The 21,486-nt window shown below is 35.1% G+C and overlaps 1 protein-coding gene across 1 annotated transcript in view; it reads right to left on the bottom strand.

The window, feature by feature from the left end:
• Positions 1-21,486, bottom strand: part of ITFG1 (integrin alpha FG-GAP repeat containing 1) — a 343,036-nt gene that overhangs the window by 42,826 nt on the left and 278,724 nt on the right. Inside the window, exon 14 of the mRNA XM_035025279.1 lies at positions 17,876-17,954. Within this exon, the coding sequence (XP_034881170.1) occupies positions 17,876-17,954 (79 nt within the window). The remainder of the gene's footprint in view (positions 1-17,875; positions 17,955-21,486) is intronic.

The following is a 21,486-nucleotide window of genomic DNA, read 5'->3' as shown; positions in this document are numbered from 1 at the left end:
AGTTAGGATTCCCCCTTTCTATATACTTATCTAAATAATAATGTTATTTGCCAGACAAATTTGGCACTGCAAACAGAAAGATAAATTAGGAAAAGATTTGAAAATTGAGGAGCTTATAATTTAAGGGGAAGATAGGAGAAGCAATCTGGATGGTCCTGGTTTCATTTTCTCCTACCTTTTGACAACCTAGCAAGGAGCTGGCTCAGCAGGTCTGAGTTTGATCAATAAAAGAACAAGCTAATGCTAATAATTAAAGCTTAGTTCCCAGATGCTCTTCCTTTCTAACAAGGTCATTTTCTTTCACCAGGAAATTCTCTTTTCATCTAGATATTCCTCATTTTCTTTTAATATCTGTATAAAATACATTTTCTGGACATTTTATCTTCTATTGGAGCATTCTCCATGGTGCATCCCATTACAGTTGATTCAGGTTTGTCTTACTGCAAGACAGTGAAAGGACTGGGGGCCAGGCATTCTGTTGTTTCTCTCCCTGTCAGTTATCATTAAATTTTACTGTACGTTTATACGTTGACACAAGCAATGAGTGTGTGCATACCTCCTTTAAGAACAGTCAAAAAAGTAAAGAAATAATTAAACAAAAAAGCTGTAATAGAGGTATAAACAAATGTGAACAAACTAGAAGCTAACAAAGTACAAAATATTTCTATTATCTAAGTTATTCAATTTGTTGACTATCTGTAGTAACAGTTTAGGGTGATGATATGTACCTTAGAAAAGACTGAATTTGTAAAGTAACAGTTTTAAAGTGCCTACTGGAGTGGCTAAGGGAACTAATGACTCCCACCCAGACTTTCAGTCTATGAGACCATAAATTAGTAGTTGTGAAATTTTTGTGATGGCAGCTGGTTGGTATGGGTGAATCTTTGGCAGGGTTGGTATCGGTGTGGTTGACAGGATTTAGCTGTAACAGCTGAGCTGTCAAAGTCATGATAAGATTTTACTGGGAATGAAAAAGCTAATGATTTATGTGTTAAAATTACATTTTTAAATGTGACAACAGAGTTTTTTTGGAAACATCCTCAAATGTTTTCTTAGGGTTTTTAACATTTATTTTTAATTGTGGTAAAATGCACATCACAGATGATTGTTTCCTTTGCTGTGCGGCTTTTTATTTTGATATAGTCCTAATAGTTTATTTTTGCTTTTGTTTCCCTTGCCTCAAGAAACATACCAGGAAAAATGTTGCTATGGCCAATATCAGAAATTACTGCCTTTGCTGTCGTCTAGGATTTTTTTGGTTTCAGGCCTCATATTTAGGTCCTTAATCCAATTTGAGTTTATTTTTGTGTATGGTGTAAGAAAGAGGTCCAGTTCATTCTTTTGCATGTTGCTGTCCAGTTTTCTCAATACCATTTGTTGAAGAGACTGTCTTTTCCCCATTACATATTCCTGCCTTCTTTGTAGAAGATTAATTGACCATATAATTATGGGTTTCTTTCTGGGCTATTTTCTTCCATTGATTTATATGTCTATTTTTGTGCTAGTACCATACTATTTTGATCACTATAGCTTTGTAGTAAGTAGTGTATCTCAAAATCTGGAATTGTGATACCTCCAGTTTTATTCTCCCTTTTTAAGATTGCTTTGGCTATTTGGAGACTTTTGTGATTCCATACAAATTTTAGGATTGTTTGTTCTAGTTCTGTGAAAAACGCTGTTGGTATTTTTGATAGGTGCTGCATTAAATCCATGGAATGCATTGGATAGTATGGACATTTTAACAATATAGGTTCTTCCAATCCATGAGCATGGATTACCTTTCCACTAGTTTGTGTCATATTCAATTTCTTTCACTAGTGTTTTATAGTTTTCAGAGTACAGGTCTTTCTTCTCCTTAATTAAGTTTATTCCTAATTATTTTATTATTTTTTGCTGAAACTGTAAATGGGATTGTATTCTTAATTTCTCTGCTTTTTCATTATTAGTGCATGGAAATGCAACAGATTTCTTTTTTTTTTTTTTTTAAAGATTTTATTTATTTATTTGAGAGAGAGAATGAGAGACAGCACAAGAGGGAAGAGGGTCAGAGGGAGAAGCAGACCCCCCGCTGAGCAGGGAGCCCGATGCGGGACTCGATCCCGGGACTCCAGGATCATGACCTGAGCCGAAGGCAGTCGCTTAACCAACTGAGCCACCCAGGTGCCCCTGCAACAGATTTCTGTACACTGATTTTGTATTGTGTGACCTTATTGAATTGATTTATCAATTTTAGTAGTTTTTTGGTGGAGTCTTTAGGGTTTTCTATATATATATATATATATATATATATAGTATCAAGTCATCTGCAAATAGTGAAAGTTTCACTTCTTCCTTACTAAATTGGATGCCTTTTCTTTCTTTTTCTTGTCTTATTGCTGTGGCTAGAATTTCCCGTACTATGTTGAATAAAAGTGGGGAGAGTGCACATCCTTTTCTTGTTCCTGATCTTAGGGGAAAAGGTTATGTTTTTCCCCCACTGAGTAGATGTTTACTGTAGGTTGTTCATATATGGCCTTTATTATGTTGAGGTATGTTCCCTCTAACCCTACTTTGTTGAGGGTCTTTATCATGAATGGATGTTGTACTTTGTCAAATGCTTTTTCTGCATCTACTGAAATGACCATATGGTTTTTATCCTTTCTCTTGATGATGTGATGTGACACATTGATTGATTTGTGAATATTAAACCATTCTTGCACCACAGGAATAAATCCCACTTTATGGTGGTTTATGATTTTTTTAACGTATTGTTGGGCTCAGCTCACTAATTCTTTGTTGAGGATTTAAAAAAATTTTTTAAAAAAATATATATTATTTATTTATTTACTTATTTATTTGACAGAGAGAGAGACAGAGACAGAGACAGAGACTGAGCATAAGCCAGGGGGGAGTGGCAGAGGGAGAGGGAGAAGCAGGCCCCCCTGTGGAGCACGGAGCCTGATGTGGGGCTTGATCACAGGAGCCCAGGATCATGACCTGAGCCAAAGGCAGACGCTTAACTGACTGAGCCACCCAGGCACTCCTTTTGTTGAGGATTTTGCATCTATGCTTATTAAAGATATTAGACTGTAGATCTCTCTCTCTCTTTTTTTTTTTTGTAGTGCCTTTATCTGGTTTTGGTGTCAGGGTAATCCTGGCCTCATAGAATGAATATGGAAGCTTTCCTTCCTCTTCTGTTTTTCAGAATAGATTGAGAACAGGGATTAACTCTTCTTTAAATGTTTGGTAGAATTCACCTGTGAAGCTTTCTGTTTGTGGACTTCTGTTTGTTGGTAGTTCTGAATATTGATTAAATTTCATTGCTGGTAATTGTTCTGTTCAAATTTTCTATTTCTTCCTGCTTCAGATTTGGGAGGTTATATGTTTCTAGGAATTTATCCATTTCTTCTAGGTTGTCCAGTTTGTTACATAATTTTTCATAATATTCTATTATGATCCTTTGTATTTCTGTGGTATTGGTTATTATTTCTCCTTTTTAATTTCTGATTTTGTTTGAGTCCTCTCCCTCTCTTTCTTTGATGAGTATGGCTAAATGTTTATCATTTTGTTGATCTTTTTGAAGTACCAGTTCCTGGTTTTCATTGATATGTTCTATTTTGTTTTTAGTTTCCATTTTGCTTATTTCTGCTCTAATATCTATTATTTCCTTCCTTCTACTAATTTTGGATTTTATTTGTCTTCTTTTTCCAGCTCCTTTGTTAACATTAGGTTTATTTAAGATTTTTCTTGTTTCTTGAGGTAGGACTGTATTGCTATAAACTTCCCTCTTAGAACAGCTTTCGCTACATCCAAAGATTGGACCATTGTGCTTTTTTTTTTTTTTAAAGATTTTATTTATTTATTTGACAGAGACACAGCGAGAGTGGGAACACAAGCAGGGGGAGTGAGAGAGGGAGAGGGAGAAGCAGGCTTCCCGCCAAGCAGGGAGCCCGATGGGGGGCTTGATCCCAGGACCCTGGGATCATGACCTGAGCCGAAGGCAGATGCTTAACGACAGCCACGTAGATGCCCCCAGAAGCACCCTGGCGCCCTGGACCATTGTGTTTTCATTTTCATTTCTCTCCATGTATTTTGACTTCCTCTTTTATTTCTTGGTTGACACATTCATCATTTAGTAGCATATTATTTAACCTCCATGGATTTGTGTTCTTTCAATTTTTTTTCTTATGGTTGATTTCTAGTTTCATAGTGCCATGGTTAGAAAGATGCATGGTATGACTTTGATCTTTCTGAATCTATTTTGTCTGACGGAAGTATTGCTACCCTGGCTTTCTTTTCATTTTCATTTGCATGATAAATGCTTTTCCATTCCTTCACTTTCAATCTTCACATGTCTTTGGGTCTGTATTGAGTCTCTTGTAGGCAGCCTATAGGTGGGTCTTGCCTTTTTATTCATTCTGTCACCCTATGTCTTTTGGAGCATTAGTCCATTTACATTCAAACTAATTATTGAAAAGTATGGACTTATTGCTATTTTGTTATTTGTTTAATGGTTGTTCTAGTACTTCTTCTCTGTTCTTTTTTTCTCTTGCTCTCTTGTCTCATGGCTTGTTGGCTTTCTTTAGTGATATATTTGGATTCCTTCCTCTTTATTTTTTTGCATATCCCTGGTTTTTGATTTGTGGTTACCATTAGGTTTGTATATAACATCTTACGTATGTAGCAGGCTATATTAAGTTAGTGGTCACTTAAGTTTGAATCTATTCTCTACTCCTCTCCTCCCCAAGTTTTAGGTATATGGTGGCATAATTTTACATCCTTTTATTTTGTAAATCCTTTGACTGATTTTTATAGATATAGTTAATTTTACTGTTTTTGTGCTCCCTTTACTTTACTTTTCTTACTCCTACTTATGGTCTTTCCTTCCCACTCAAAGAGTACCCTTTAACATTTTTTGTAGAGCTGTGTTTAGTGGTTACTAATTTCTTTAACTTTTGTTTGTCTGGGAAACCCTTGCTGGATTTTTCTCTCAGTACTTTTAATATATCATGCTACTCCCTTCTGGCCTGCAAAGTTTCTGCTGTAAAATCAGCTGATAGACTTATGTGGTTTGTCTTATATGTAACTGTTTTCTTTCCCCTTTGTACTTTTAAAATTCTCTATCACTACTCTTTGCCATTTTAACTACTATATGTCTTAGTGTGGACCTCCTTGGGTTGATTTTGTTGGGGGCACTCTGTCTTGTGGTTGTGCATTCAGATTCAGGAAGTTTTCAGCTATTATTTCTTCAAATACATTTTCTGCCCCCTTTCCTTTCTCTTCTCCTTTTGCGAATGTTATTACTCTTGGTGATGTCTTGGAGTTCCCTAAGTTTATTTTCATTTATTATTATTATTTTTTCTCTCTTCTGTTCAGCTTGCTTGCTCTCCATTACTCTGCCCTCTAGGTCGCCGATCCTTTCTTCTTCTCTTTCATTCCATATAGTGTATTTTTCATTTCAGTTACTGAGTTCTTCATCTATGATTGATTCTTTTTCATGTTTTTTAAAATCTCTTTGTTAAGGGTCTCACTGAGGTCCCCCACTCTTTTCTCAAGTTCAGTGAGTATCTTTATGATATTACTTTAAATTATCTATCAGGCATATAACTTATCTCCATTTTGTTCAGGTCTCTTGCTGTGATTTTTGTCTTGTTTTTTCATCTGGGATAAATTCTTCTGTCTTTTGTCTAACTCTCTGTGTCTACATGTCAGCTACGTCTCCTACTCTTGAAAGTAGTGGCCTTATGTAGAAGAGATCCTGTAATGCCCTGCATTGCAATGTCCCTTGTTCACTAGAACTTGGCACTTCAGGGGTGTCTCCTGTGTGTGTTGTATGCTCCCTACTGTTGTGGCTGAGATGCGTTTGCCTTCAGTTCAGTCGTCTTCAGTGGCTTTTTTCTTTTTTTGCCTGTGGGCAGGTTTTGATCCCTGTGTTGTTAGTGGGCCAGTTTGGGGTTGCCTTGGGCTTGAGCTGAGTCATAGCAGGTGTCTGGCAGAGATGTAGTAGCAGAAAACAACCCAGAGCTTTCCATGTGTTGTCCCCTGAGAAGCTTTGGGTGGTGGGCAGGGCCTGTAGTCAGACCAGCTGTCTGCTCCCAGCCCACTGCTGGGGCCACAGTTGGACTTGTGTCTGTGGTTATCTTTCCTTCCAGGGGTAGGAGTCACCTTAAGATTGACTGATTGATTGATTGATTTAGAGTGTGAGCAGGCGGAGGGGCAGAGGGAAAGTATCTCAAGCAGACTCTGTTCTGAGCGCACAGCCCCACGTGGGGCTTGATCCCATGACCCTGAGATCATGACCTGCCCCTCCAGCTCAAGTTCTGAGATTAGTAAACAAATCTCCCTGTTTTATACCCTTGGTATTTTCCCAAACTTGCTTCTATGCTATTATCTCCTTGGACTGTTTGTGCTCGCTCCTCAAGGGAGACTCAATTTCCCATTGCCCTTCTGGCTCTCCCAGAGCTGAACTGGCTGATTTTTAAATTTCTAGATGTTAAGCCCCGCTGACTACAAGAATTTGTGAAATTATGCTCCTCTGGTTTTCAAAGCCATATGTTATGGGGATTAGTCTTTCTCATGTGGGTTCCCCATGCCTGGGGTGCTTGGTTGAAGATCTGTTTCTTTCCCTTTTCTGAGCCCACTATGTCCCTTCCTCCCACAGACAGTCTTGCACTTCCATTCACCTCCTGACCACATCAATGCCCTTCCTACCCTATTGAGGTACCCAGATGCCCCCCTTTTCATGTATTATTAATCACTGGTGTATCTTTGTTGGAGAATTATCTATCCAAGTTGTAGTCCATTTTGAATTGTTTTTGTTTCTGTTGTTGAGCACTGCCACGTGATTTAAGATATCTGCCTGAGGCAATACCTGTATCTAAGTGCTTTCGACTATATTACATTTAATAGTTACAACTGCATAGCAGTCTTTGAAATAACTACTCATTCACAGGGTAGAGTGTGAGAAGAATTAATGCTAGAAGAACATTAAAGAATATCAATTAACTTATGAAGCAATAGCAGAAATTAAAAAAAAATCTTTATAAGGCTTGAATCTGTATCCTTTTTGTTCTTAATATTTAGTTCTTGAATTTGAGAACTAAGTCTGAGTCTGCCAATGTTATAGAATTATTTTATTTCTGTTTTCAATTCTAAGAAGTCCTTCAGACCACTAGTGTCTCCTTCCTTAAAGTACTTGAGTGTATTAAGTGATATTTTCCTAGGTGAAAAAGATAATTAAACTTTTAATAATGAACACCATTCTATCTCATCTATTAAATTATTCAGATACTGCTAAAAGAAATTCTAAAGTATTTACTGATTAAAGAATAAGTACTTCCTATTACCTACTTTAACATAAAGGGATAATAATAGTCACATAAAAACATTTGGTAGGGCACACTCTTTTGTTCTTAGTATTGAGCCTATGAGTTTCTATGTTTTCTATGTTTTTATGTTTCTAAACTTTGAATATAACTAAACTGTTATTTCTGTTTTGTACAATAAAACTGCCCATACTATGTATTACTGAAAAACTTTAAAAAAAATTTTTTATTTTTTTAAAGATTTTATTTATTTATTTGACAGAGAGAGAGACAGTGAGAGAGGGAACACAAGCAGGGGAAGTGGGAGAGGGAGAAGCAGGCTTCCTACAGAGCAGGGAGCCCAATGCGGGGTGTGATCCCAGGACCCTGGGACCATGACCTGAGCCAAAGGCAGAGGCTTAATGACCGAGCCACCCAGGCACCCCCTGAAAAACTTTTAAAAGTATTTCTGCTTACATGGACAAGGTTTAAAGATACCAAAAGCAATATAGTCAAAATGATACATTTAATAAAACAATCTGTTCATACGTTTTAATTACTTTAATTCTTTAATTAAAATACCTGAATTTAATTGTAGTCTTAACTGTTGAAAATGTAATTTCTTTGGTCTTAAATGAAGAATGTTAGAAAGCCTAGAAGTTTTAGGGTATATCTATTATCTTTTTCAGAATGTATTAGGAAAATGGAAATCTATGTTCATTAAATTAAGGAAGAAAGAAATGGAAGAGCAGAATGCCAGGATCATAACTTTTTCTTGTTTTACTGAGAAATTTTCTTCTTCTTTATGCATCAGTATATGTACTATTATTATACTAGAGTGCTTTTTAAATTCTCATGTACTTAAATTTCAAAAACTTTATGCAATATATACAGCTGATAGGAAATTTTTTTTTTAAAAGATTTTATTTATTTATTTGAAGAGAGAGACACAGCGAGAGAGGGAACACAAGCAGGGGGAGTGGCAGAGGGAGAAACAGGCTTCCTGCAGAGCAGGGAGCCCGATGCGGGGCTCGATCCCAGGACCCCGGGATCATGACCTGAGATGAAGGCAGGCGCTTAACGACTGAGCCACCCAGGCACCCCTGATAGGAAATTTTACACCTAATATTATAAATGAGGACATCCATGTACAATACTCTGCACAGTGCCTGGTCAGAGTAAGTACTAATCACTGTTGGCTATTATTACTTAGGAGTACCCTCAAATCCTAAGGACATAAAAGATAATGATGATGTCCCTCAGGAACAAACATCAAGCAGTATGTTAGAATCACTGGGTCAGTAGACTCTTTTTCTGTCACTAACTACTAAAGAAAGTAGAATCAGCAAACTCCCAGAAAGCCAAGGGATGTACCCATTATCTAAATGCTGTTTCTGAAATCGTTACCAAAAAAAATCATGAAGTACAAAAGTCTTAAGCCTAAAGCAATAAAAAAGAAACAGAAAAATCATAAAACAACGGTTCATGTTTGTTGAATTTAGTCATCATTTCACTTTACACAGTTACCGTGGTTTAAAGAGAAATGAAACAAAGACTGTTAGGGATAATTTCCTCTTTTTAGGATACCTTAAGCTCTTTCAAGATGACATTTAAAAATACTGTAACAGTATTAAGAATGTATAGGTTTTGGGGCGCCTGGCTGACTTAGCAGGAATAGCACATGGCTCTCAGTCTCAGGGTTTTGAGTTGGAGCCCCATGTTGGGTGTACAGATAAATAAATAAACTAAAAAAAAAAAAAAAGAATGTGTAGGTTTTGTAGTTAGAGAGTGTTGAGTTTAAGTCCAGGTCTACAGATAACAGCTGACTGACACAGCTAAATTACTTGAGCTCTCAGAGCCCCAGTATCCACAGGTACACAATGAGGGCTGCCAGGCAAAGGTACTGTGAACTTCAATGAGATAACATGCAGTGAGTCTGCAATAGTGCCCAGCACAAAGTAGGGGCTTTATAATAATAAACATCCACAGATCTATTAATTTTAATTCAGTTTTTATGAAGTTTATACTACTTTATATTAGATTAAGAAATCTGCTTACAACCAGTTATGAACTGTCACTATGATCTATTTTGGTTAAGCTTTCTGTTCAAGTTTTTGGTCTCAAATATATATATATATTTTTTAAAGAAATAGAAGTCCTTATACTGATCTTTTGTAATCATTTCAACCAACACTTGGGCGTCCTAGAATGCACAAAGTACATAAAGACAAAATTAGGTATAGAACCAGTCCTCAATGAGTCTACTATCTCATGGGAGATAAGAGATATAACTACTGATACAAGGTAGAGTGTGATAGGTGTCATAAGAAAGGTACCCCATAAAGTTCTACTGACATTTGGTGGGAAGACAGTTTATCTCCAGTTTTGGAAGGAATGTTAGTGAAAGACTGATGGGACAGTGTCTAAAATATGGGGAAGAGGAAAAGATTGAAAGAGTGAACAAAGGCATTGTTCTTAGAACTGGAAAAAGCTAGATATACTGAACACCAAGCTGGATATGTGTAGGATGCATAAAGGAGATAGGGAAAGATAAGGCTGGTAGGTAATTTAAGGTTTAGTTATGGAAGTCCTTGATTCTCAGGCAGTCGAAAGTTATTTAGGGATATAAGAAGACTTGTGCTTTAGAAAGATGAGTTTTTACAAGATTTCTAAGATATTTCAATATTCTATAGAAGCTAATCTCTAATGTTATTGAGAACAAACTGTTTAGACAAGCGTTATCTAAATTTGCAATGAGTAATATCAGAGATTATGGAAAGATGAGAAAATATTGATCCATGACTTAGGTCTTTGTGGGAATAGTACGGGGAGCTATGAGGTATTATGTTGAGTAGGCACAATCTAATTACTGGTCTGTATCATGTATTTGTTTTTTGTGGCCTCTAATTCTCCTGTTGTTTTCATGGTCTAGAATGTCCAGACTAATAACAGAAAAAGCACATGAGAGAGTAACAATTTAGAATTTGTGTCAGGTAGAGCTAGGCTAAAGAAGCAAATACTTGAGTAAATTGCTATATTTATAATTAAATCAGTTCATATCTTCTTTAAATTTACTTAGTTGATTTTACCTGATACTGTATTGCTTATGAGTTTAAAATAAGGAGTGGTGAAAAATTAATTAAGGAGATGCAGAATCTAGTGTTTTCAAATAGTTTTCTATTTCAATTTTAGACTCAACTTATAGTAAATAATTCCTTGCATTGGCAATGCTTTATTTTAAGCATGCATAAGAAAATCATCAAGAACTTTATTTCATGAGTTTGTTCAAGGTGTACTGTTTCCTATATTACAGCCATTGTATACATAATATATTTGTGAATTTCAACCTTTATTGCAGCACATAGTAGCTTTCCATGGTTTGTACTGTGCATAACTGAAGTTGGAGGAAAACATGGATATTGAAAATAGTTAAGTCTTTAAGTAAGACTAAGGCAATGAGAAGGAATACATCAAAGGTATTACTGAGTAATGAATGAGATTTTAATCAAATTCCTTTGTACCAAATATACGTCCACATAGTTTGTTGGATTATTTCCAACAACTTGTGGGAAGGCAAAACATTTGCTAGCAAAGACAACAGAATAGACAAATTATATTCTTTCTCCCACTTTCTATTTCCAAAGCTGTTAGGTGGTGGTTTTTCCTTTGGTATTAGGATCTGTATTGACTGTAATACTGTACTAGAAATCAGTTTGTAGATAGAATTTCAGGAGGCAAATCTTTTGTTTTTGTTGACACTACAATTTATGGGTTTCTTTCTTTTGATTCTTCTAGAATATGACTTTGATTCATTTGCATTTGCCCAGATGGGATTTCTTTTTTTTTTCTTTTTTTATTATTATGTTATGTTAATCACCATACATTACATCATTAGTTTTTGATGTAGTGTTCCATGATTCATTGTTTGCGTATAACACCCAGTGCTCCATGGAGAACATGCCCTCTTTAATACCCATCACCAGGCTAACCCATCCTTCCACCCCCCTTCACAGATGGGATTTCTAATAGCTGAACAGCTGAATAATTTGCAAACTTTCTTACAATTTCACAGACTTTCTGTATTTCATCATTCAGTCACTCAATTTTTATAATAATATCAAGAGGGTATATCAGTTATTGCTTACAGATATTCCACATCTTCCCACCCCTCCTTCCTTTCTCTCTTTCATTCTGGTGAAAGAAAATCAGCATCACTAGCCAAGTCCCCATCCTTATCTCTGTCAGCTTGGCTATTTCTATCAGATCTTTAGTTGATTAAGGTAAGGGAATGACTCCTCTTGCAAGAATTCATTCAGAGAAGAATGTCATGGATTTCCAGGAGGGCGTAACAACACTTTACATTTTCTGTTATGAATTATGTATTTTGACACAAAGTATACCTGATTAGTTAAGTATTGCTTAAACTGAAATTTTTGGCTGAACTATGAGTTTGACAATTTAAAATGTGATTAGTGGTTAGAATAAAATGATTTGGGACTAAAAATATTCTTTTATGGATAATTACATGTGGATAAATGGAACATGACTATACTTTGAAGATAATTTCAGAAAATATGTATGTAAGAAATGAACATAAAGGATAAAATGTTTTTGATACTGGAAGATGTGACAATTATTGGCTCAAATGGAGAAATCTGAAAGGTTATAAATTAACATTATAGAAAGGCAATGTGCTTATGTGTTATAATAAATCATCTTCATCAATAACATAATGTGAATATGAATAATAATCTAATGTGAATATGAATTCATCAATATGAATTTTGTTACTACAAATGCTTCTTTGCCCTCTGAGATGCTGTGCTGTCAGTATGACATACATTTTAACTGCTCTTATATTTGAGGCATATGATGATGATGAAGTGTGCATAGAAGGTAAGGGTTACTTATGTTTTTTTCAGACATGTTAACAAATAGTAACCACAGAGGACTAAAGGGAAAATTATTTCCCTTTAGATATAAATAGCAGGACTAATAAGTAATTTAAGAGGTAAAAAAAATCTTATGTCTAATAATGTTATTATTCACAAATGACCAACAACTTACTAGTTTATACAATTTTACTACCATGCTCAATCTACTAAGTTTTCATCAAATTTTGTTGAGGGAATTTGGATCACCATTGCAGATCTCTGGTTAATTTCCAAGACTAGTAAACAAAATCCTAGATCCCAAACCAGAGGAGTTTAGCTCCTAAAATTGTAATGATAAATGTAGTTTAATTTAATTTTTGTGATCTGTTACAGAAACTATTGGTTATTTAGAAAATGAATGACCACATAGATCAATGGAACAGAATAGAGAGCCCAGAAATGGACCCTCAACTCTATGGTCAACTAATCTTTGACAAAGCAGGAAAGAATGTCCAATGGAAAAAAGACAGTTTCTTCAACAAATGGTGCTGGGAAGATTGGACAGCCACATGCAGAAGAATGAAACTGGACCATTTCGTTATAGCACACACAAAAATAGACTCAAAATGGATGAAGGACCTAAATGTGAGACAAGAATCCATCAAAATCCTTGAGAAGAACACAGGCAGGAACCTCTTCGACCTCAGCTGCAGCAACCTCTTCCTAGACACATCGCCAAAGGCAAGGGCAAAAATGAACTATTGGGACTTCATCAAGATAAAAATCCTTTGCACAGCAAAGGAAACAGTCAACAAAACCAAGAGACAACCAACAGAATATTTGCAAATGACATATCAGATAAAAGGCTAGTATCCAAAATCTATAAAGAACTTATCAAACTCAACACCCCAAGAACAAAGAATCCAATCAAGAAATGGGCAGAAGACATGAACAGATTTTTCCAAAGAAGACATCCAAAGGGCCAACAGACACATGAAAAAGTGCTCAACATCGCTCGGCATCAGGGAAATCCAAATCAAAACCTCAATGAGATACCACCTCACACCAGTCAGAATGGCTAAAATTAACAAGTCAGGAAACGACAGATGTTGGCAGGGATCCCTACACTGTAGGTGGAAATGCAAGCTGGTGCAGCCACTCTGGAAAACAGTGTGGAGGTTCCTCAAAAAATTGATAATAGAGCTACCATACGACCCAGCAATTGCACTACTGGGTATTTACCCCAAAGATAGAAATATAGGGATCTGAAGGGTTATGTGCACCCCGATGTTTATAGCAGCAATGTCCACAACAGCCAAACTACAGAAAGAGCCAAGATGTCCATCAACAGATGAATGGATAAAGAAGATGTGGTATATATATACAATGGAATATTATGCCACCATCAAAAGGAATGAGATCTTGCCATTTGCAATGACGTGGATGGAACTGGAGGGTATTATGCTGAGCGAAATCAGTCAATCAGAGAAAGACATGTATCATATGATCTCACTGATATGAGGAATTCTTAATCTCAGGAAACAAACTGAGGGTTGCTGGAGTGGTGGGAGGTGGGAGGGATGGGGCGGCTGGGTGATAAGACATTGGGGAGGGTATGTGCTATGGTGAGTGCTGTGAACTGTGTAAGACTGTTGAATCACAGACCTGTACCTCTGAAACAAATAATACATTATATGTTAAAAAAAAGAAGAAGGTAGTAGGAAGGGAAAAATGAAGGGGGGGAAATTGGAGGGGGAGACGAACCATGAGAGACTACGGACTCTGAGAAACAAACTGAGGGTTCTAGAGGGGAGGGGGGTGGGGGGATGGGTTAGCCTGGTGATGGGTATTAAAGAGGGCACGTATGGAATGGAGCACTGGGTGTTATATGCGAACAATGAATCATGGAACACTACATCAAAAACTAATGATGTATGGTGATTAACATAACATTATAAAATTAAAAAATGCAAAAAAAAAAAAAAAAAGAAAATGAATGAGTACTCTGTAATGTAACTTTCTTAACAACATTTGGCTTTTCAGACAGTGCTAGGTAGTGGAGAAAGATCACGGAGTATTTGGTTAACAATGCTAAGATCCCTGGCAGCAAAAGTATGATTAGGGCAGGCCTTTTTTTGAATAATACTAAGGCACATTATTGTCTCTGGCTGTGGCTTTCATACTTTTTTACCACAGCCCACAATAAAAACTACATTTTATGTTATCATGCAGTATGAACACACACATGTAAACACATAAAAGTTTCATGAAACAATACTTAACATTACTATCTGTGGTATACTCTGATATTTTCTATTGTTCTCTTTCATTCTATTAAATAAAAAGTACTTGTCATAAGCCACACCAAATTAATTTCATGACCCACTAATAAGTACTGACCCTTAGCTACTTTATAAGAAAACCAGGGTTGTAGCTTCTGAAGTACATATATGTGGTCATTCTCTTTCTAGAGTATAAAGTCCTCTAGTGGGGCTAGATGGGTTGGAAGGTATGTATGGTTTAAGCAAGCAATATTTCTGTAGACTTCAACATGCTTAGCATTTAAACTAGGAATTTTCATCCTTTGAGATTTGGAGGGGGGTTTCATAAGAGCACTTCTTCAATCAATTGAATTAAGTGCTACTTCCCTGTTTAGAACATATATTTATGCAAGAAATGTAGCACATGCTTGAAATATTTAAAATATTTATTATTATTTATTACTTAATTTCTTAAAGGCAATATATGATCAGTGTAGTAAAATAAAAAACGAAAAAATATAGAGAGGAAAATCCCACAATCAAGAGATAATCACAGTAACATTTCTATATGTCATTTTTGTTTTTATATTTTTCCTACACATAGGTACACTTATAAACAGACACATACAATTTGGATTACATATGCAGATGTGCCTCCCTCCCAAACGTTATACCATAAATATCTGTTTGTTTAATAAAAAAATATTTAAAAATATGTCAGAGGCTGGAAATTATTATTATAAAATAGCATAGGTTATTAATTATTTCTCTATTGGACATTTAGATTTTCCAAGATTACTAATACCTTTTAGTTTTATGATTTTTTGCCATGAAAATTTACGTACTCATTTGATTTATGCATTCAACTGCATTTATCTTTTCTGTAGATATTTTCTCCTTTTCTTTTATGCCCACAAATTCCTTCCACAATTCAGGGAAAAAATTAATTACTCTTAAATATTTAATTTAGTAAGAATAGACCCAGTGTTCCATCATTGTTTTGGGACAGACTAAAAGAAATTATGCTAAGGAAATATTCTTCCATTCACTTAAAAACAGCAATGGGTATACTGAGTATTACTGAATGAGTTGTTAGCACCTAGTAAGATATTCTACTAGGTGTCAATGCTTGTTTGTAGTAGAGATTCATTAAATATATATTTTTGAATGAATCAACATTCACAGAGTTAAAAAACATTTTCACATCTAACTTGAAGAATAATATTTTTTTTTTAAAGATTTTATTTATTTATTTGAGAGAGAGAGAGAGAATGAAAGACAGAGAGCATGAGAGGGAGGAGGGTCAGAGGGAGAAGCAGACTCCCCGTCGAGCAGGGAGCCCGATGCGGGACTCGATCCCGGGACTCCAGGATCATGACCTGAGCCGAAGGCAGTCGCTTAACCAACTGAGCCACCCAGGCGCCCGAAGAATAATATTTTAATAGCCTTTCATTTGTTGTAAAATTTATCTTTTTTAAAAATTAAATTTAAAAGGACTAAAAGTAGTAAGTAGTTAATGTACCTAGTAGGAAGCGAATCTCTTAATATCTTGCTTCTCCAAGATAAATGTTAATTTGATGAATATCCTTCTAGCTTTTTTCCTATGGAGTAGGAATTATTCATTTAACTGCACAAAAATATATGTATAAAGATCTTTACTGTTATATTGTTATATTATACTGAAAAAAAGAAAAATAACAGTGGCATGTCTAGAGTAGTTATTGTATCAATATACAAAACGATCCCCAAATAAATTACCTATATAAACACACATGGAAAAATTTACACAATATATCATTGCATGAAAAAAAAGAAAAGAGGAAGATGGGTCTTTAAAATTTTTTGATCTATTGTTATGATAATGAAGAGATTTCCCCCACTTTGAGCCATTAGTGCATTTGGAGATAACTACCTACTTGATGGTGTTAAGTAAGCAATTCTTTCAAAATACAGATGAATTAAAATTGTTTGTATTTTAGATAGCATTTTTCATTAATAATTGACCACTGAGCTAAGTTTTTGGTTTTAGGTATGCTGGCCTTGCCTAAGTTATGCTTACTTCATTAAATAAGTAACTTCATCTTTTTTTCTTGTGTTCTGGAACACCTTACTTAGCACTGAAATTATCTGCATCTGAAACTCAAAAATAATTAACTGATAAAAGATAAAGCCAGCTGGTCCCAGAAACTTTTTTGTACAGTTTGATATGTACCTGAATTAAAACATAAATAAGTAATTTGTTCAAATTATCTTATCCTTATTTAAGTTTCCTTGACTAACAATGATATATTATTATTTTTTAAAAATATTTTATTTATTTATTTGACAGAGAGAGGCACAAGCAAGAGAGGGAACACAGCAGGGAGAGTGGGAGAAGCAGGCTCCCTGCTGAGCAGAGAGCTGGATGTGGGGCTTGATCCCAGGACCCTGGGATCATGACCTGAGGTGAAGGCAGATGCTTAACCACTGAGCCAGCCAGGCGTCCCAATAATGGTGTATTAAAGTGTTTAATTTTAGTTGTGTTTGTCAATTTCTTCTTGAATTTAATTAAACAGCTTTTGTTTTATGGAATGTTTCTGTGCTGAAGCAGTATTATGGTTGAGAGTCTTGAATGTGTACAATTAGTGAAAAAGGAAATATACTCTGGTATGTTTATGTTAGGCCATTATATAAAATGAGAATGGCCATATAATGAATTGTTTCTTTCTTTTGTTCTCTTGGTGCATAAAAGTAGAGGAGTAACAGTAACTCTGTTTATATTTCTTCATGGTTAGGACTCTAGAAGTCTCAAAGAAGCCTATTAATATGTTAGGGTTCCTTTTTTTTTACTTAAGAGAGTTTAAATTAGAACAGTTGTATTTACTGTGATTTGGACCTCATCTCAGTCAGCTAGCCATCTGTCAAAAGCAGACATCCTTTGTTTAGTCTTACTTCCTTTTTGTTGTGGTTGCATTTCCCTTTATTATTTATTCAAATATATAACCAGAAGTTTTTCTTTATAATCACTTATTAAAAAACCTCTATGTAACATTCTAGCTTCTATTCCACATATGAGAAAACTAGAATTAGTCTAGGTTGTAGATTGGATTCCTAATTTTTACTTCTTCTAAGAATAGCTTTGTTAACTAATTTACCACTTCGCACTTTGCTCAAGATAACTCCAGTAATTTCTCCCAATCTCTCTGTCACTTCAACTGAAAAATAAGGATAATGATTTGGCTCCATCACAATAGGGATATATGAGGAATGAGTGTTAATATATTTATCATGAGGACCTTTTTGTAATCTACCGATGTGCAGGGACTATAACAGAAAAACTTTATAAAAACAGAAAATCTTTATAAAAAAGATTTTATAAAGCATGTGAGAACATGATAATTTTTGCCATTCAGCTTACCTTGCCAATAGATTGATTAAAGGTGTTTTTGTGCATTATAGGCATTGTATCTAGTCTTACCTGAACCATTTTTCAGATATCCATTTGCATCTACAGTTGTATACATGATATAAGGTCCAGGCTGATTTACTCCAAAGGGCTGCAATAAAAAAGGAATAGTAAAGCCTCAGAAAGTAAGTGAATCATTTGAAGTTTCAGGAAAACCTATTACAAATAAAGTAATGTTCTTATATATATAATTATTAACAGATGGCAGTTACTTAGAGAACATTTCCATAAATAGATAACCTGTTAACTATTTAAAAGAAAACCTCTGCTAGTAGAAACACTTTAAATGTGTACAATTAGCTTTAAATGATAAACATTTTAAATTATTTGTTAGTTGCATTTACATAGTTCATTAATTTTATTATATATTCTAAGATCTATTATCTCTTCTTTATTATATAAATGTGAATACTTTAAGCAAAATTTTCTTTACTACTTTTGGTTCTACCCAGAATAGAGCTATGAGAATTTTATTATGACATTTCTGTAGAATCTAGCATTGCTTTTCCCTTCTGGGATGGATTGGACATAGTTTACATTTTCCCAATAAATATCAAAATGAATAAAATCCACCCATAATAATTATAATAGAATGAAAAATATCAATGAGTCATTCCACCACATTTACTCTCTTGTACTAGACTTAGAGAAGACATTATTTTCCAGTTAAGGAAAAAATAATTGGCAGAGCCTAGTTACAATGGTGAGGTTTGTCTCCAATTTGTATATTGTTCCTTATTTCTGGAACATTCCTCACACATTGATACAGTGATTTATTCTCTTTAGATATCAAGGCTAATTAAATAGGGTTATAAAGAAACCAATGTCTGCAATGAGTATCTTAAGAAGAGGTGACAAAATGATCAAGAAATTCTTTGAACACTTTAGAGAATTAAAAATTCTACTGTTCTTCCCAATAAAGTAGGGAAAAGTTAACAAAGACATGTAGATAGTCTAATTATGTGCTAGAAATGATTTTCCTCCAGGATGACAAGCAATAAGTTAAATTAATTTTGTTGATATGACAATTACCTGATTGATATTTTAAGAACATTAGAAGTCTATGGGCTTTTAGTGACCATGAGAAAACAGGTTGTTCTAAGAATGGAATTACTCAAGATATAACTGAATAAAGATTCATGAAGAATATCACACAAATTTATTTATAATAAAAACAACCTTATCAATGAAGTATTTTTATGTAGAAAAAAGAATATTACACTTTATATAGCATACTACTTCAGTGGAAGAATTACCAAGATTCCTTATCTATATCCCTGTTTTGCAGATGGGCAAGAGAGAGCATTGTTCTTTAGATAGGAACAGTTTAAAAGCAAACCACAGATAGTTGCATAGATGTTACATGATGGAATTATATTCTTCATACAATTAATCTTTTTCCTTTACAGTTTTATCATTTATACAAATATGTTAAAATATATTTGATTATGCCTATTTTAATTTTTATGTAAATGGAACCATACTGTATGTATCTTTCTGTGACTCGCTTTTTATTTTATTTTATTTATTTTTTATTTTTTAAAGATTTTATTTATTTTTTTAGAGAGTGAGCGAAAGAGAAACAGCATGAGAGGGGAGAGGGTCAGAGGGAGAAGCAGGCTCCCCGCCGAGCCGGGAGCCCGATGTGGGACTCGATCCCAGGACCCTGAGATCATGACCTGAGCCGAAGGCAGACACTCAACCATCTGAGCCACCCAGGCGCCCTGTGACTCGCTTTTTCAAATAGGTTTTTTGAGACACATCCATGCTTAAGCATGTAGCTGTATAGTTCATTTTCATTGCTAATAGAGAATGCCATTGTATGATTATAGCATAAATATTTGTCATTTTATTGTTGATTGACACTTGTTTCCATTTTTCTTTTGCCATGAAAAACATGGAATTCTTATGTATGTCACCTGATGCACAAGTGCTAACATTTATCAGGAGTCAGGTACCCAGAGGTAGAATTGTAAAGTCAAAGGATATATATATATGTATCTTCAAGTGTACTAGGTAGTGTCAATTTTTTAAAAGTTTTTATTTAAGTTCCAATGAGTTAACATACAGGGTAGTATTAATTTTCAGCATACAATATAATGATTCAACACTTCCATACATCACCCAGTGATCATCACAAGAAGTATACTCCTTAATCCCTATCACCTATTTCAACCACCCCCCACCCACCTCCCCTCTGGTAACCATCAGTTTGTTCTCTAGAGTTAAGAGTCTATTTCTTGATTTCTCTCTCTCCCCACCCCCCTTTTTTTTCTTTCTGCTTGTTTGTTTTGTTTCTTAAATTCCACATATGAGTGAAATCATATGGTATTTGTCTTTTTCTGACTGACTTATTTTGCTTACCATAATACTCTCTAGCTCCATCCATGTCATTGCAAATGGCAAGATTTCATTTTTTGACTGAGTAATATTCTAATGCATATATATGTCTATACACACACACACACATACACACACCATACTGACTCCCCCCCCCCCCCCGCCCCCAACCAAATATAGGGTTAGAATTAGAGCCAGGGTTAGGGTATGTGCCTGCTATCTTGCAGTTCAGAGACCTTCACAAAGGGATAGGTTTAGGGGTTAGGGGTTAAGTGGTAGGGTTAGGGGTAGGGTTAGGATTTGGGTTAGGCTATGTCCCTGGGCATTCTGCAGTTCAGCAACCTTTCCAGGGAATAAAACCCCAGGGTGAGAATAGACATGGAAGTCATCTACCAAGCTAAGGCAAGCAGGGGATTTGAGCCTCTAAATACTCTTTATTTATTTTTATTATTATTTTTAAAGATTTTATTTATTCATCTGAGACACAGAGATATATATATAGAGAGAGCATGAGCAGGGGGAGAGGCAGAGAGAGAGGGAGAAGCAGGCTCCCCGTTGAGCCAGGAGCCCGATGTGGGGCTCTGAAGGCAGACGTTTAACCATCTAAGCCACCCAGGTGCCCCTCTAAATACTCTTTAAAAAGATATTCAATTGTTCTGTTTTTTTTTTTTTCTCCCCCCCCCCAGGTTGGTACCTAGCTATTTCATTATTATTATTTTTAAAATTTTTAATTTAAATTCCTGTTTGTTAACATACAGTGTATAATATTAGTTTGAGGTGTACAATGTAGTGATTCTACGCTTCCATACAACACCAGGTGCTCATCACAAGTAGCACCAATTTTTTTTTTTTTTTTTTACTAAAGTAAGACCAGTTTATACTCTACCAGCTGAATGTTGCTTCACACACTTAGCAACAAACATTGCTAATGTGTATATACTTCTTAACATAAATTATTTCATCTCTCCTAGGTTTGTTTCTTTGGACTAGGGTATGCCCTTTCATACTTTAAACTTGTCTCATTCCAGTGAGGTTTGAAATAATATTTATGAAGCTACATATAACACTGTGTTACAACCTCAAATTTACCTTATTACCCATAGTCTAGTCTATGTACTGGAAGATTGGTATCTTGAACTATAAGCAGTATTTTCAGTGAACTTTCCCAAATGTATTCTTGACTATTTTTTGTATTTCACACTCAAAGAATTTCATACTATTATCCACGGCATCTTATTTTACAGATTTACTTAGGCAAGTTTTTCTCTCTTGCCCTATATTCA

This window comes from Mirounga leonina, unplaced genomic scaffold (assembly GCF_011800145.1).
Source record: "Mirounga leonina isolate KUSES-001 unplaced genomic scaffold, KU_Mleo_1.0 Mir_180, whole genome shotgun sequence".
NCBI lineage: Eukaryota > Metazoa > Chordata > Mammalia > Carnivora > Phocidae > Mirounga > Mirounga leonina.
This window is presented reverse-complemented; position numbering and strand designations above follow the sequence as displayed.